The 17,036-nt window shown below is 38.5% G+C and overlaps 2 protein-coding genes and 1 pseudogene across 7 annotated transcripts; all 3 read right to left on the bottom strand.

Moving 5' to 3' along the window:
- Positions 1-5,874: 5,874 nt before the first annotated feature.
- On the bottom strand, positions 5,875-7,100 carry LOC140833562 (probable BOI-related E3 ubiquitin-protein ligase 3). Of its 3 annotated transcripts, none has more exons than XM_073197892.1 (3): positions 6,949-7,100; positions 6,533-6,865; positions 5,875-6,435 (listed from the first exon to the last, which is right to left on the bottom strand). In XM_073197892.1, exons 2-3 carry the CDS (start codon positions 6,860-6,862, stop codon positions 5,914-5,916), a joined length of 852 nt encoding a protein of 283 aa, XP_073053993.1. In that variant the 5' UTR covers positions 6,863-6,865; positions 6,949-7,100; the 3' UTR covers positions 5,875-5,913. The 3 variants fall into 3 exon arrangements, with proteins under 3 accessions (XP_073053993.1, XP_073053995.1, XP_073053994.1); XM_073197894.1 differs by having other exon boundaries at positions 6,533-6,840; positions 6,949-7,099; XM_073197893.1 differs by lacking the exon at positions 6,949-7,100 and having other exon boundaries at positions 6,533-6,938.
- A 2,389-nt stretch (positions 7,101-9,489) lies between these two features.
- LOC140834726 (transcription factor JUNGBRUNNEN 1-like) lies at positions 9,490-11,385 on the bottom strand (annotated as a pseudogene).
- Positions 11,386-13,447: 2,062 nt separating this feature from the next.
- On the bottom strand, positions 13,448-16,764 carry LOC140834725 (uncharacterized protein At4g15545-like). 4 transcript variants are annotated; one of them, XM_073199810.1, is made up of 9 exons: positions 16,243-16,764; positions 16,101-16,169; positions 15,096-15,149; positions 14,950-15,010; positions 14,759-14,833; positions 14,402-14,656; positions 14,203-14,248; positions 13,957-14,035; positions 13,448-13,831 (listed from the first exon to the last, which is right to left on the bottom strand). In XM_073199810.1, the coding sequence occupies exons 1-9, from the start codon at positions 16,531-16,533 to the stop codon at positions 13,733-13,735; spliced, it is 1,029 nt and encodes a 342-aa protein (XP_073055911.1). In that variant the 5' UTR covers positions 16,534-16,764; the 3' UTR covers positions 13,448-13,732. The 4 variants fall into 4 exon arrangements, with proteins under 4 accessions (XP_073055911.1, XP_073055909.1, XP_073055910.1 ...); XM_073199808.1 differs by having other exon boundaries at positions 14,759-14,845; XM_073199809.1 differs by having other exon boundaries at positions 14,950-15,013.
- Positions 16,765-17,036: the final 272 nt, after the last annotated feature.

Here is a 17,036-nt window from a genome sequence, read left to right on the forward strand (position 1 = left end):
CAACGTCCTCCTCCTGCTCCTCCTGAGCTGTCCAACCTGAGGCCTGCCCCGTGGAAATGGGGTGTCCAAGAATAAACAAAACCGAGGACGTGAGCGATAAGAACGCCCAGTACAAAAGTATGAGTATACAGACCTATATGAAATGCACATGCTATGATCATGATACCGGGGTAGTCAAGAAACAGGAGTCACAAAAGGATCTCAACAATGCTCAGTCTAGAGGCGCCAAGTGGATAGTGCCGCGCGGTCCAACCTCTGGGTCACTGCATCCACTACAAGACAGACGTGGACCTAAAATGTCCCGGACCACCGAAGCCCTCCCGACCCGTCGGCCACTGTGTACTCTCGGTGTCCATGCGTCCACAAGACAGGGCTGAGCGGCCCCAAGATATAGCTTATCTCGAAAGAGATACAGCTCAACAGTAAAGGCTATCTCGAAGGAGAATACGGCTCAACATGAAATGCAACGTGCAGTAATAAACGTGACATAATAGCATGCATCATATGACATATATCAATGCACCACATAATCATGCAACACATATAAGAATGTATACTCAACCAGGATATCTCGGATAGTACTTTCGTACCTCTATCACAGCAATCCTAATCCACTGGAACCACCAGACAACAGGTCTAATCCAAGCCTATTCATCAAGTGAAAACCATCACTAAACTTATCTACCAGACTTAACTAGATAATCCTGAGATAAATACTGATAAAATTCCAAACCTTCGTCCGTCGCTAGCCCGCTGATGCCGCTAGCTCCCAACTAGAGCACAGCTCTGCTACAAGACCAGCAGCTCCCCGCTAGTGCCCAAATCTCGGAACAAGACTAGAACCTGTCAGAAACGACTGAAATGCTATGGAATTCTCTGAATTGGCGAGTCAAAATGAGGAAATCCGACCACTATTTATAGGCCATGTTCGGATCGTCCGAACCCTCTTCGGAACGTCCGAACTCTTACGTGTCCATCGGCTCTTGACAGCTCATGATCGGATCCTCCGATCATACACTTCGGACCGTCCGAACATGCACGTGTCCAGCTGCTCTTGACACCTCATGTTCGGATCCACAGAACCTACACTTCGGAACGTCCGAACTCCCACGTGTCGATCAACTCTTGACACCTAATGATCGGATCCACCGAACCCACTTCGGACCTTACGAACTCTTCGGTGCTTCCGAACCATCTTCGGTCCGTCCGATCATGACTCGGTCAAAATTACACCTTAAACCTTCTTAATCACCATTAATCCGTTAATTACCCAATTTGGAATTCGGGCTACTACAGGCCATGAAGAGGAATCAAGAGTCTATGTTTGCAGAAGATCAGGCCGCTCGCCAGGAGCGAGAGGAGAATGTGGAGGGAAGTCAGAGTAGGGTGGAGGAGACGCGACCCCGCCCAAGTGAGGAGAATCCGGAGATGGAAGAGATGTGGAAGGAAATACAGATGTTGAGGCAGCAGTTGGGGAGCAGAACGCCGACACCCAAGAGAGGAAAACCTTTTTCACTAGCCATTTTAGAAGAAAGGCTTCCTTCAAATTTTCGACAGCCGAATGTTAGAGAGTATGATGGACATACCGACCCCGAAGAGCATTTGGGGAGATTTGAGAATGCGGCTCTGTTGCACCAATATTCAGATGGAGTCTTGTGTGGGGACCAAAAAGCCGCGCGTCGATGTTATGAGGGGGTGGTGAGGGAGGAGGGGAAAAGAGCGCGTGTAGAGGTTCACATGATTAAGAGAGGAAGAAGTGAGTGACTTTGTTCCAGAGAGGTATAAGAGGAGCATAAAAATTGGAGAAAGCGCAGGGCAAGGCTTAAAAGGGACCCTGAAATGCTTACCACCTCAGAAAATATTGCTCTTGAATTTATTGTTAATGTATTTCATCTTTGCATTTTCCTATGTAATTAGTTGGAATTCAATAAAACCAAGTTCTTATATTAAGTTCATGGATGTTGTTGTATTGTGAGGATGAAATAAATTTTATTTTCCTGCTAAGGCATCGCCTAGCAGAGGAGCAGTGGGGAGAGGAGCAAAAATTTTATTTTCCTGCTAAGACATCATCGCCTAGCAGAGGAGCAGTGGGGAGAGGAGCAAAAATTTTATTTTCCTGCTAAGACATCATCGCCTAGCAGAGGAGCAGTTGGGAGAGGAGCAAAAATTTTATTTTCCTACTAAGGCATCGCCTAGCAGAGGAGCTGAGTTGGGGTGCAAGAGAAATTTTATTTTCCTACTAAGGCATCGCCTAGTAGAGGAGCAGAGTTTGGAAGAAGAGAAAAATTTTATTTTCCTACTAAGGCATCGCCTAGTAGAGGAGCAGCGTGAGAAATTAAATTTTCCTGCTAAGGTATCACCTAGCAGAGGAGTTAGAGGGTGGATGTGTTGAATCTTTATTTTCCTGCTAAGGTCTCACCTAGCAGAGGAGTTAGAGGGTGGAGGCGTTGAATCTTTATTTTCCTGTTAAGGTCTCTTCTAGCAGAGGAGTTAGAGGGTGAAGGCGTTGAATCTTTATTTTCCTGCTAAGGTCTCACCTAGCAGAGGAGTTAGAGGATGGAGGTGTTGAATATTTATTTTCCTGCTAAGGCATCACCTAGCAGAGGAGTTAGAGGGTGGATGTGTTGAATCTTTATTTTCCTGCTAAGGTCTCACCTAGCAGAGGAGTTAGAGGATGGAGGTGTTGAATATTTATTTTCCTGCTAAGGCATTACCTAGCAGAGGAGTTAGAGGGTGGATGTGTTGAATTCCTATTTTCCTGCTATGGCGTCACCTAGCAGAGGAGTTAGAGGGTGGAGATGTTGAATTTTTATTTTCCTGCTAAGGCCCGGCTTAGCAGAGGAGTTAGAGGGTGGAGGTGTTGAATTCCTATTTTCCTGCTATGGCGTCACCTAGCAGAGGAGTCAGAGGGTGGAGATGTTGAATTTTTATTTTCCTGCTAAGACCCGGCTTAGCAGAGGAGTTAGAGGATGGAGGTGTTGATTTTATCTTCATGCTAAGGCATCGTCTAGCAGAGGAGTTAGAGGGTGGGCGCGTTGAATTTTATCTTCCTGCTATGGCATCACCTAGCAGAGGTGTTAGAGGGTGGAGATGTTGAGTTTTTATTTTCCTGCTAAGGCCTGGCTTAGCAGAGGAGTTAGATGGTGGAGGTGGTGAATTGTTATTCTCCTGCTATGGCGTCGCCTAGCAGAGGAGCAGAGTGGAGGAGGAGAATTAAATTTTCCTGCTAAGGCATCGCCTAGCAGAGGAGCAGAGTTTGGGGAGGAAAAATATATATATTTTTTTTTTGGTTAGTCGATAACGAAAGTTGTTGGGGGAGCAGAGTTTTCGGGGATCGACCTGCCCGGTCAGGTCGCGGGGATCGGGTGAGGGGCGAGCATCGGCGTGGGCGAGCAGGCGAGGGGCGAGCCTGGAGCAGCGCTTGGGCGAGACTGGGCGCTCGGGTGAGGGGCGAGCATCGACGTGGGCGAGCGTGCGAGGGGGCGTGACGTACGAATGCCGGGCGAGCGTGTGGTGCGCGCTGGGGGTGAGGTGTTAGGGCGAGGCGAAGGCAGGGCGGGGGGAGCGTTGGGCGAGCGTGCGAAGGGGCGTGACGTGCGAATGCCGGGCGAGCGTGTGATGCACGCTGGGGGGTGAGGTTCTAGGGCGAGGCGAAGGCAGGGCGAGCTTGGGCGAGACTGCTGCTGCGGCGAGGGCGAGACTGCTGCTGGGCGAGACTGCTGCTGCTGCAAGGGCGAGCTGCTGCTGCTGGGCGAGCTTGGGCGAGAATGCTGCTGGGGGATACTGCTGCTGCTGCGAGGGCGAGCTGCTGCTGGGCGAGCTGCTTGGCGAGGGTGTGCTGGGCGAGGCTCGGGCGCTGGCGGCGAGGAGATGTAAAGGCGAGTGTGGGCGTGCTTGGGCGAGACTCGGCGGCTGGGAGTTGGGCGAGAGTGGAGGGGTGAGGGCGAGAGTGTGCTGGGCGAAGGCGCGCTGCGGATGGAGCGAAGGGCGAGAAGGCGCAAGCTGGGAAGGGTAGGCGAGGGTGTTAGGCGTGGTGCTAGCGAGGGAGAGGTGTTGGGGAGAAGCAAAACAAATTTTGAGGAGGAAATGAGAATGAAGTGAGAGAGGACCAACTTGTGGAGACTACTGAACATCCGGGGAAAAATACCCAACTCGCACCCGGTAACCCGAGGACAGCACGACTAATCGAACTTCGAACCTGCGATTCAGTTCGACTCGGGATGGGGAGACTGATGATACCCCATGGATGAGCCCACTACCCCTGGCCCATCTCAAGCCCAAAAGGAAGACCTACCCATCTAGGGCCCAGGTGTAGACCGGCCCATCTAGGGCCCAGGTATTCTCCTATAAATACCAGGTTTGAGTGTTCATTTAGGGGATGAATTCACTATATTGTTTTCAGCAGCACCCTTAGCTGCTCCCCCCATATATCCTCAGTCACTGACTTGAGCGTCGGAGGGGCTACGCCAGGACACCCTCCTGGCCCCCTCTTAACGATCTTCTTTGTTATTTCAGGCTCAGGGTAACTTCAAAACCCGCGTCTGGATTAGTGACACTTGCTGGGAGCGGACCCTAAATTTCCCGTGAGTATGAGGAAGAATACAAGAAATTTCAATATGATAATGCCACATTGATTTTTAATAAATATTATCGCCTTTCTCCATTAATTATTGAGACCCCTTGTTTGAGCATAACAATAACCACAAGTTTCGAAGAAAGAAGGAAACTCGTGATTTTTGGATGGGGCCTTGTTCAAAAATTAAAATGTGCATAGAAAGCAAAGTAAGACATGAAATCAATTCCAAGAAAATTATGGGACAACTTTGTATATGTTGGAAATTTTTTCTTTTGCCTTTTATTTTGTTTAGTCTAGCTTCGTATATACAATTAAGTTTGATCCAAAGTTTAAATATAATGCTTAAGTCCACTATGATAGTAGATTATTTTATGTTTCAAGATCAAAATAAAAAAAAAATCGAGAACATGTAAATATTTAAATTTGATAGAGCTCGTGATCTTTTATGGTTCAAGGAATTTTGATCTCTTGTGACTAAATATTGGTTCGTAGACGTTGAAAAAAGGCTTCAAGGACATATTGGCATTGCATTCCTTCTACCAAAAGTCTATGCACGTATATATTTGCATAAATTTTTGTACAAAAAGATGAGTTGAACATGGCCTGTCGATTATTCATTTTCATTGAGACCTCTTTTATGATTTAAAACAATTCAGTATTGTCAATTTTTTTTTTTCAAACTAAATCTACCTCCAATACGACGAAGTATGTGTATTAAAGGAAAGGAGAGCACATCATATGTGACCCTACATTATTGAAGCTTTTACTTTATGCCTAAATTGATAATTATTTGGGAAAAAAAATGTACACATATTTAATGATTCATATTCTCATGAATGAAAATGGTGATTATGTATGAAAAGTTACTTACTACAAATATGCTACTGTGTATTTAATTATGTATTCAAGTTTTTTGTGTAAATTTTTTATTGGGAGTTGGTTTCTCTCCGGAGGTTGAGGGTAAACTTTTTTTAAAAAACATTTAGGAAGACAAGAGCAAAGATTAGGCTCCGTCACTTTCCTTCTAGCATTATTTTCAACAAACCCAAACTTCGAAACAAAATTTTGGGACTACAAAGAATGCCTAAAATATGCTGAAATCAATTATCACGTGAAGTGTCGGCATGTTAATTCGTGGGTTAACTTAGTGCCCCACATCCTAAAAAATGTTGATTTTTATTTTTTATAATAAATTTAACTTATCCACATCAATAACTTAAATCGAACAACATATCATGACTAAAATGTCCATCATTTGCTAATATTTATTGTCAAAATGAAATAATAAAGAAATCATATAATATAAAACACTATAAATAAAATCAAATTTAATATTTTTAGGACATATTAACGTGGACACTGGCGGTTTTGGGGGATTTACAAAGGGGGCAAGTATTGAGGGACGACCCGCACACAGTACAAAGGCAAAGATGCCTGCATGGCAAAATCAGAACGCACGACTCCTCTTCCCCACAGCTCCTGCAAATCGTGTACCTGCCATCAGTTGAGGTCCTCTTCGCTAATGTGCGCTGGTCGGTTTCGCCACAGCACGACTGCGTGTCGTCGATCGACGCTGCCTCCTCGGCGTGGCGTCGCTGAGCAATGACTTGTTCTAGATTGCTCCGTAACGAGTTGGCGGCGGCTTCGTTGCTCTGAGCCAAGTCTCGCCATATCTGATTCTCGATGCTCAGAACTTTTACTCTCTCCTCCAGCGCGCGGTTTAGCTTTCCGATCTTCTGAATCTCTTCTTCCTTTGCTTTCATTTTTCTCATCATGTTATCTTCAACCGCGGCAGTGATGCTCTGGGAGTATGAGCATCTCTTCCGCCTCTCTTCGATTTCCATCCTCGCTTTCTCTGTCTGTGATTTGTATATTTTAGAACACAAACAAAGCGAGTTTGAAAGAAAAAAAATTGTAAACTAATCCAACGACACACCGCACACGTATTTAACGTACATGTTGTGAGAGGAAGCGATCGACTTCCAATTGTTGCTGTTGGATCTGAAACGTTAAATCTTCTCCGAGAAAGGTGAAAGAACCGCAACCGTTATTCCCAATCTGGTTCAGCGATGGATGCAGAGGAGGCACCGCACGGTTTCTCGAAACAGGAACGGCGTAGGTGAGGCCACTGTCACATTTCATCTGGGCTGTCTTGTCGTTGATCGGCGAACCATACGCCGGAAACACAGCTCCTCCCGCAGTAGTGGTGGTTCCCGGAGCCACCAATCCATACATCATAGCACCGGCGTACACGTTTCCGTTTCCTTCAATACCATTGATCATCATTTTCTAAAAATGATCGAACCAAAAACACATCAACTCGATACCAATTCCAATTTGCGCCGTACCTACAAATGTAGAGAGAGAAGTACCTGTTGGTGGAAGGAGAAAACTGAGATGCCGAGCTTCAGCGGCCGTTGATTATATCTTACATTTGCTGAAATGAAATGTATTTTTGGTTTCTCACCTTTTTATAGTGTGCCTTCCCAGCGGGGATCTTAAATAATTACTTCGTAAACGTACCCTTCGGTTTGAGGGAAAGTTTCCAAAAAAATATTGCGAACAATTTTTTTAAAAAAATGACATTGATGTCATTTAAAAAAAAATAGTTTATGCTTAATAAATGCCTTTCGGTCCCTGAGGTGAATATATATATACAGTTTTGATATGCTACACACTTACCGTGCACACCTATGTGAGCACCGATGATGTGTCACTCACTCAATGAATGCACAATTTTTCTATATTTTATCACTTCCAATGGGTGAGTGACACCTAATCAGTGCTCATATAAGTGTGGACGGTAGGTGTGCAGCATATATATATATATATATATATATATATATATATATATATATATATATATATATATATATATATATATATATATATATATATATATATATATAGAGGGTTGTTAACTCAGGCGCCACGTTTAGCGACGGTTTTATGACTCCGTCGCCAATAGCGACGGTTTATAAAATCCGTCGCTACTAGCGACGGTTTGTAATAAACCGTCGCTAATTGTCCAATTTTTTTTTAAAGAAAACTGACACAGGGCGTTCAAAGAATTGAACTCCCCACACCAGCGCCCACTCACAATAGAGAGGGGTGTTAACACCCCATTATGCGTGTTCTTATGAAAGTGATTTTGTATCTATACTGTAGATAAATTGAGATCAAACAACAGAATGCAAAATTTCCAAGATGTGCAAGGTGTTTCATTGTTCGGTAAAATTATGGTAAACCGTCGCGAGTAGCGACGGAATCTTAGAAACCGTCGCTAAACGTTGTTACGTTGGATGCCTGGGCGCCATCACAGCGCCAGCTGTGCAGGCGCCCATGTTACCCTGCACCCTTGGGGTGCAGGGTAACAACCCTCTATATATATATATATATATATATATATATATATATATATATATATATATATATATATATATATATATATATATATTTCGTTGGCCGTACGATGCTATAAAGGAAATTTAATTTGATATTATTATATATAGGAGAAATTACAATTTTGATCGGGTATATTTGTCTATTTATAATTATGTTATCTATATTTTCATCAGAATTGAGTCTTGATACTGTTATATATCAAATTATTTTCATTATTTGATATTATGGAGGGAACATCTTATGAATATATAATTTCAGTGATTTAAAAGACGCCAACCATTATTTGATACAGGTCAAAAGGCTCAAAACGTATTAAAACTGGGGACCTTGAAGCTTCAATTTCCAGGCAATCAGTCTACTGAAATTTAATATAATTTATTCCGAATATAATTGCATTAGCACACCCACCATATATATATATATATATATATATGGTTGGCGTCTTTTAAATTACTGAAATTATATATTCATAATATGTTCCCTCCATAATAGAATATTTATTTCATCCAACTTAATTTAATTTAATTTATTTTGGGGAGATATTCTTCTATTTAATTTATAAAACAGAGAAAGTGCGACTAAAGTAATGTAAGTGAACTTTTTTGCATTTTAATTTTATAACTTATTGAAGTTTTAATTTTCATCCAGTAATTTGAATTTTTTTTGTTTAAATTCATTAAATCCATCAAATATTGATTATTTGGTTCAAATATTCTCTTATTGTTTTATTTTCCTTAATAGATTTTATGTGTGTATATAACATATATTATAATCTTGTCACATAAAACTGCATCTATATTAAATAAGTACGAGTTTAATAGTTTTCGATAAAAAATGAATAAAATAAATAAACCAAAACTTTGACAATATTATATGAATAAAAATCTTAAACATCCCTTTTTTCTTGTATGAAACAATAAAATCCGTGAAAAATCCTTGGGTGTTAGCATAAAAAACCCCTAAAGCGTGAATTTTTTTCAAGATTTTATGAAATCTAGTTAATATTTCTTGGAATAGATTTTATGAATGCATGCTAACATGTCAAAATAAAATGATTTTTTCCCTTTAATTTTGAGCATGATGGGAGGGATTTAATATTAAAAAACAAAATGAGAGGAGATACTATATGACGCGTATTTATAGGGGCCGAGGAGTATTTGACACTTATCTCTATTGCATATATATCTGCATGTTATAATTTTTATGGAGGCAACTGCTAAGTAAAGGAGAGGTGAAAGCAAACCACCTATTTGTAACGTACTTTCAATGCTAAATTTTGAGAATGACTTGCGTGCACATACCCAAAGGCCTTGTTCTAAAATAGCCAAAAACTTGTGTGAGACGGTCTCATCGACGTATTTTGTGTGATGGATCTTTTATTTAGGTCATTCATGATAAAATATTACTTTTTATTGTGAATATCGGTATGATTGATCCGTCTCACAACTAAAGATTCGTGAGACCGTCTCAGAAGAAGAGACACGTTCTTCAAAATATATATCATTAATGATGAGTTCTGTTAGTATACATCACAGAATTCTCCCTTCATATGACAAAGGGACCGTAGATATAAGGTACACACAACGTAGCAGAGGATCATAAAAAAAACAATTCTAGAAACAAAATGGATTAGTATAATCACCGCCGACCGGAGCAAACGGGTCGACCAGGGATCGAATATCCTCCCAGTCTTCGTACCTTAACAACTCATCAATGCCAACACAGGACACAGAGCTTGCAAATGATGAAGCAGCAGCGGTACCTGGAGGGGTCAAGTGGCCTAAAAACTGTTGGTTTGCAGCGTCATCGACATGAGAGAAATCGGGTTTCTGCTGCTCGTTTCGCCCTAGATTTGGTGCACCGAAACAAATGTAATTCATTGGCCCGTTTTGGTTCGATGACTCCACACTGCAAGTTTTGGAATTGGATTCATCGACTTGATTGATATAAGTTACACTCGTTTTTGCAGCCATTTCTCTCAAAGCTGTGGCGCATGGTTTCCTGTTTGAAGCATTTCTTTTTAGTATTCGGCAAAGCGTCCAAACTTCCTGCCGACCAAACCCGATATACTTATGTTAATAATATCTTAGATAATGATCGACGGAATTAAAATTATCAATTTTAAACAACAAATAAGACCTTTAATACTTAACAAGTACAGTACTATACTTGTAATAATTTCTTACTGTTTCTTGATCAATTCTTTCAGTATCCAGATTGTGTTTGGTGGTTTTGTTATGGCTTGAAGATGGGGGAAGACGGAACTCGTGCATCATCCAATCGGTTTTAGTGCCTTTTCCGGCGAATCCACTGTAAAATACGAGGGATTTCTTCAGCCCAATGAAGTCACCTATGGAGGAGTATACAGGTTTATCAATACCCGTCGCTTTCCAGAAACCTGAACGCGTCACTCTATTGGGTCGGACACTGTTCTTGTATTTTCTTCCTCTTTTGCAGAAGTAATACCATTCATTATCCCCACCAGTGTTGGATTCTGAATTCCAAGGACAAATATGTAAAAAAAAATACTTAAAAAATAGACGTTTTCATGCATCGTTCTCACTCATCAGTTTCAAGACCCATGTTGGACTCATAATTTTAAGACAAACATAACATATTATTTGGTTTATTTCGAACTAAAGCCTTCAATATTAGCCTGATAGTAAACATGGGATCAACGAGATAATGAAGCCGGAAACTTGTAACGTTGGAAAATATACACATCCATCCAAATATGAAGACGGAACGGAACAGGCGACCGAAGAATAAATTTTCTTGGACTCAGACACAGTTCAAATTTGGACTTAGTTTGTTTGTTAAGTTTGAGCTTCATATATCATGAGTTCCATGTTTCAACTATATGGCTCGAATTCACAAACTCTTTTGATACATTCTACACACACAAACACACTTGTCTGAGCTTCATATACAATAATTCAGATTAACTTAAATTTCAGTATTCTTTGGAAGCCTACGAGGTGACTCGGTTCCTTTGTTTTCTAATTATATTGAACCTAATTCAAGAAAATCAATGATCTTATAATATGATACTAGAACTATGTAATCAATAAACACAAGTCAAAACACCACACATACTTGGAAGATCCCATGGATCATACTTGTAGATGTCTGCCTGCTTGATAAGATCTATACTTAGCCGCTTCTTCTCCACTTTCGACGAAGATAAAACCCTACTAGCTCTTCATCAGTAGGATAAAACCGAAACCCTGGAAGCGGAGCACAATCGTCTTCTTCCATAATTAGCACCTATACTAAGTATATTGTCAAGATCAGGTACTGATCATATTATCATGAGTTTGCCCTTGAAATTACGTAGAAAGAAAAATAAAATGGAAGGTTCCTTGCGATGTGATATATAGACAAAATTAAAGGTGATGCTGAGGGTTTGAGCCTGTTCTGCGTAGTAATTTTTGATTTGTTTATTTGGTCAAGTCCATAGAATGGACTTGGGGGCCACAAGTCTGAGAATTTTGAACTTGAAGGAGTCATCGGTCTTCCATCGCTCAATCAATCTTCTGGTTAATTAAGCTAATTTCATTAATTATAGGTCAACTAAACTAACCTTTATCTATTAAAAGTAGAATTGAAAGTAAGGAAAATAATTGGGTTTGAGTAATTAAATTCGTGTATTAATTTAATAAACACATTAAATAATTAAGCCGGTGAATATTCTTTGAAGTTGCATGATCGGTCCAACAAATTAATATCACAAATGAAAATTAAGTTGGTTTTTTTCGGCATTGATCTTAAATTACAAATAAATGATTGATTAATTATGACAAGTAATACTTAATTTTTCTTAAAATATTGAGTTAATTTGAGGAAAGTGGAAGAGAATGGTGATCGTGTATTTGAGTTGAATATTTCGGGTCAAATTTATCAAATGTTCCCCACAAGTAAATATGATAATAATTAATTTTGTAACTATTAATAAAGTAAATAAGCAATGGCAAAATATTGTGTGAGACGGTCTCACATGTCGTATTTTGTGAGACATATATCTTATTTGGATCATCCATGAAAAATATTATTTTTTATGCTAAGAGAATTACTTTTTATTATGAATATCAAAAAAATTGACTCGTCTCATAGATAAAAATTCGTTAAATCGTCTCACAAGAGACCTACTCATAAACAATTCAAAAATATCTAGCTTCCCACCAATAAAAAGAAATTAAACCAATAAAGCATCTGTTTATATTTATGGACGAAAAGTCGATATAGGAACAACAAAATTGACTTGGCCTTCCTTGGAAAGGAATCTGTGTCCTCTTGTTGGCGAAGTCAGACAAATAAATTAAGTTCCAGATAACAAGTAATCATTCTTTTCTTTTTGATCGAATGATCTATTTTATCTTTATCACCAGAGAGAAAAGTATATTTTTTCGCTTTCATTTATTATATTTTAATATTAAATATTGAAATATTCCAACACAACATTTTCCTCCTTAAATTTCAAAGATATTATGCATCTAATTAATTATGCTTCTCTTTTTGAGTAACAACCCGCGGTCACTATCCATAAATGTGCACTTGATGAATTTTCGGGCTAAATGAAGTAACATATAAACGGAGTAGTCTATATTATATCGAGAAAGTTTCTCCCTTTATTTCAATGTAATTAGATAACGTGAGTCTCTTACATTTTATGGAAATTCACGTATATATTGATAATCAAATGCTAACATTTGACTAAATCATTGAGCAAAGAAATATTTCAGGTGTAACATAAAATACTGATACGGACCATGTCTATAACCGGATGAAATAAACTATGTACGATAAATTCATCTAAGAAGACATTGATTATAAAAAAACTAAGCATGAGCGCCGTTTGATTTAATTAATTATTCTTATTGATTATATGATTAGACTATAAAGAATAATTTTTAATATTATTTAATTAAAAATATTATGAACTAATGATATTATATGATTAGTTATTCTGATTATATGACTAGATATAGTTTTTAAAAAATTATCAACGTTATTTTGCTAATTGCCTGATATAACATAAAAGTATATAATATGTAATTAGAAGCTTACAATATATGTAAAATATGTACTTAGAAGCTTACAATTCAAAATTATAGAAATTATAATAAAGAATAAAAAATTTATTTTCATATTTTGTAATCAATATTTTTTTATAATTGAGTTTATTAAAATAATTAGTTTTTATTTTAAAATAATATAGTACACATTTTCTAATTAAACTTGAATAATTTCAAATTATATCACGTGATTTTAAGTCAAGATTGATGAGAATTTTGGTCACAAACATATATACAATTACAAAAACAGAACAAACTAAAGTTTTAACATTTTGTGAATAATTTTCCACCCCATCCTTATCAAATATTTTAAATTCCACAACTGCTTTAACATAATTCTTTAATTATCAAACTATCGGAAAATTAGACCTTTTCTCATGAACTCCAGCCATAAAGTTGACAGAGATATTTTTTTTTTAAAAAAAGATATTCTTACATCACAACGTTATTATTTGCTGATCAAACTATCAGCTGATAAATGGTGCATTCCTACATATATTCTACGCCACAAAGAATTTAAAAGCAATTACCCAGTATAAGCAACCAAGAAAGCTTGTATGTAGGTCTCTTGTGGGACGGTCTCTGAAATTTAAAAAAAAAAACCAAGAAAGCTTGTACCTGGGCTATGGCTTTGCTTTGATTGATATCCCATGCCATGTCTCCTGGAAAAAATGATTCAAAATTTTTGCGTGTTGCGACTAAGCAATCCTTGAAATGATACATAGAGATCTTTGTTATCGGTCCCTAAAATCTCCTCTGCCTTTCTCAGAGTCTCCTAATTGTAGGAAAAACAACGGGTAAGAGAACATTTTGAACACCAACTGTTCCATGAGAAACAACCAACAGAAACTAAAATTCTAAAATATGATACACGGGTATCATAAAGGGACTTGGCAATACCTCTCTAGATTGTCTTTGTGCATTCAATTCCTTAATGTTCGTCAGAAACGCACTGAACTGCTCCAACGAAAGATGACTCCTGCATTTGACAATTCAACAAATCCTTGAAAGATCGAGAGACTAGGCAGAGTTATTTCTTTGATATTTCTGACTTTTGTGGATTTTCTTTCTTTGATATGGCTTATAAAAGCTTGGATTTCTTACTAGTTCTAAACACATTTCGGTTAAAAATGAAATGTCACTCACCTGGCTTGACGAAAGAACTCTTTTCCATCAATTCTAGGAGTACGAGCTACAAGGTTTATTTACACGAGAAAGCAAAAAAATTAAGATATAGATATGACAGGTATGTATAACAGATTTATGTCTAACCGATCAAAAATACTAATTACGCATCTCCATCTCAAAGTGCTATAGATAAAAAATTCCAAAAAGTATCGTAGACCTGAGACTGGGCGCCCACGAGGAGGAGAGTTTGCTGCTGAGGATTGCTGGCTTGATGGAAACCAAGCAGAAAGAGAACCTCGTCCATCATACTGCAGCATAGGAGAGTTAGTGCCAGATGTCTTCTGAGGAGAGCCAACAGCTGAATACTTTCTTGGTGACACACTAGCAGATATCATATTTGGAGTTCCAGAAGGAGTAAGTCTGGGCGACACATAGCGTGTCATTGAAAAACTTTGTACACCTTGCTTAGAAACTGCCAAATAAAACAATAGATAAAACCATTACTTACACTAGAGCCTTGGAAGCAGTTTTGCAGATGTTGAACAACACATAAAACAAGATTTTGGTTCAATACCATCATGATTTATGTTAGAATTGTCTGTAGACCCGGAAAAAGTGTGATATTTTCGGTAGCCATTTGCCCCCTCATCTACATTTAAAACCACAGGTCACCAAATCATCACATGCAGATGAGAGAACATAGGCAAAGATACAACTTCTAATTGCAAAATACACACATAATACATGGGCAAAACTTTAAATTACCATTTGTGGAATGATTCTTTGGGACAGCTAGGTCATAAGTGACGATATCAACAGTTTCAGTCTGCTGCGATGAATGTAAAGATTTTATATTCACAGCCAACAGAATCAGAGAGGTGACTAACCCACATAAAGTTTAGTTTTCTTACAGGTCTGTTTTCATCATTCAACGATTGCATCAATTGTCTCTTGAATGTCTCCAGCTGTCGAAAGAACAGTTAAATAGTTTGTCAGTTGTACTCCTCCTCATAAACTGAAAGACAATGAGGCTAACATCTAATGATCAAACAGCGTTAATAGCAATGAAACACCAATAACCAGCATATAACATAATTAACAAATAGTCAGCTGATGTTCGTAGACATCAAGTAAAATCTGAAATTGGGAGTTCTCAAAAATCATCAAATCTCTGCGAAAACAATTTTGTGCTTCCAATTCCAATACCCAATTTCGAGTCACCATTAATAACATTGGATTGCAATTTGTTTACCTCGTACATACCATACAGCCAAGAACGGGATGATCATATTACCTAATTCATTTTCAAATTAAAAATAAAAATTTTGATAATCTCTATGGCTTCTGTGCATCATTAATATCCTAAAACATTTCTTCAAACACTAAATTACGAACTCAAAGATCAACTATTCAACTGTTATTGACCAGCAAAAAACAACCAAAGGCAACACCGCTCAACCAAAAAAGCCAGTAATTTTTCTTAAAATATAACTTTCGCACATATAGAAGTTGCCTCTTTTTTAGTTATTTCCGCTGCCACCAAAGGGGCCTCTCAATGTCATCCAAACATCAAAGATTCCACATCTTCCTCAACCAATGTTAGATGTATAATTATTATCAATCCAGGTCGGTCTTGTGAATTGAGACTTTATAACAAAGTAGTATTTCTGGGTATCACTACAAGGGGTTCACAAGCTCAAAAACCAGTTCCCGCTAAACAATACCCTTTACGTGGGCATTAATCCTAAAACTATATTCTCTCATTTCTGACTCGTAGTTAAAGAGATTTAATTAATATAAATGATTGTTGGCTAACTCATTGCCTTCCTTATATGGGAAAAAGGATTTGAAAAATGAGATGAAGGGAAAATACTATTCTGCTTAAGAAAATTATAAGTACACTTGACAAGAATTACCTTAGCCAAGTCTCGACCCAGCTTCTTCGCTGTCAATGCCAAGGAATCCCTCTCCTTTAGTAGCTTAATCTGCGAATCAACAACCAATTCAGAAAGTAAAATAATAAATTTAAACCAAAATTTGCTTGAAACGGAAGTTAACATTATCATCGCGCGTGATTTTCAATCGCAAATCAGCTTCCTCGTAGGCCGTCTGTAGCTCAGACACCTTGTCTTCCAGCTCCACAATCCGCCGGTCTTTCTCTTGCAGTTTCTTCTGAAGCCGGCCCGCCTCCGTCTCCAGCTTTGAGACTCGCGACGCGATCGCCATGGACGTGATCTTACGTGCCAGATCCAGCTGGTCGTAGGGGTCCGCCGGAATCACCGACAATATATCGTGGGGTAAATTGAGGTCCGGGCCCGCCCTGCTGCCATCACTTCCGCCTTGCGCCATCAAAGAAATTCGTACAAAGGAACTCTAATTGGCAAAATCTGAAACTTTCAGAAAAATTAAGAGGATTATGACGATGTCGGAGAAATCTATGTAAGAATCTCCATGAAAAGAAACGGAGGAACCTCAAAATAAATTTTATATTTATTTGTCGATTTTGGTGGGGGACGCAATGGATTACGTAGGGCATTTGTTTTGAAATATTTAGGTTTCCCTCCTCGACGGAACAAGCTGTCTTTTTCTTGATGATGCCACTAGGTCTATAAATATATATATATATATATATATATATATATATATATATATATATATATATATATATTATATATATATATTTTCTTCTTCATAAATCAAATATGTAATTTAATATTTAAATAGCAAATTAGTTTTCCAGATTTTTTAAGGAAAAAGGTGGAATTGAAATGGAAGTGGTAACATTGCACTTTACATGGTGTGGATGACAATGAAACAAGGGATTCAAATGAGTATTTTATAAGTCGCATCAC

This window comes from Primulina eburnea, chromosome 6, assembly GCF_022965805.1.
Source record: "Primulina eburnea isolate SZY01 chromosome 6, ASM2296580v1, whole genome shotgun sequence".
NCBI classification, from domain to species: domain Eukaryota; kingdom Viridiplantae; phylum Streptophyta; class Magnoliopsida; order Lamiales; family Gesneriaceae; genus Primulina; species Primulina eburnea.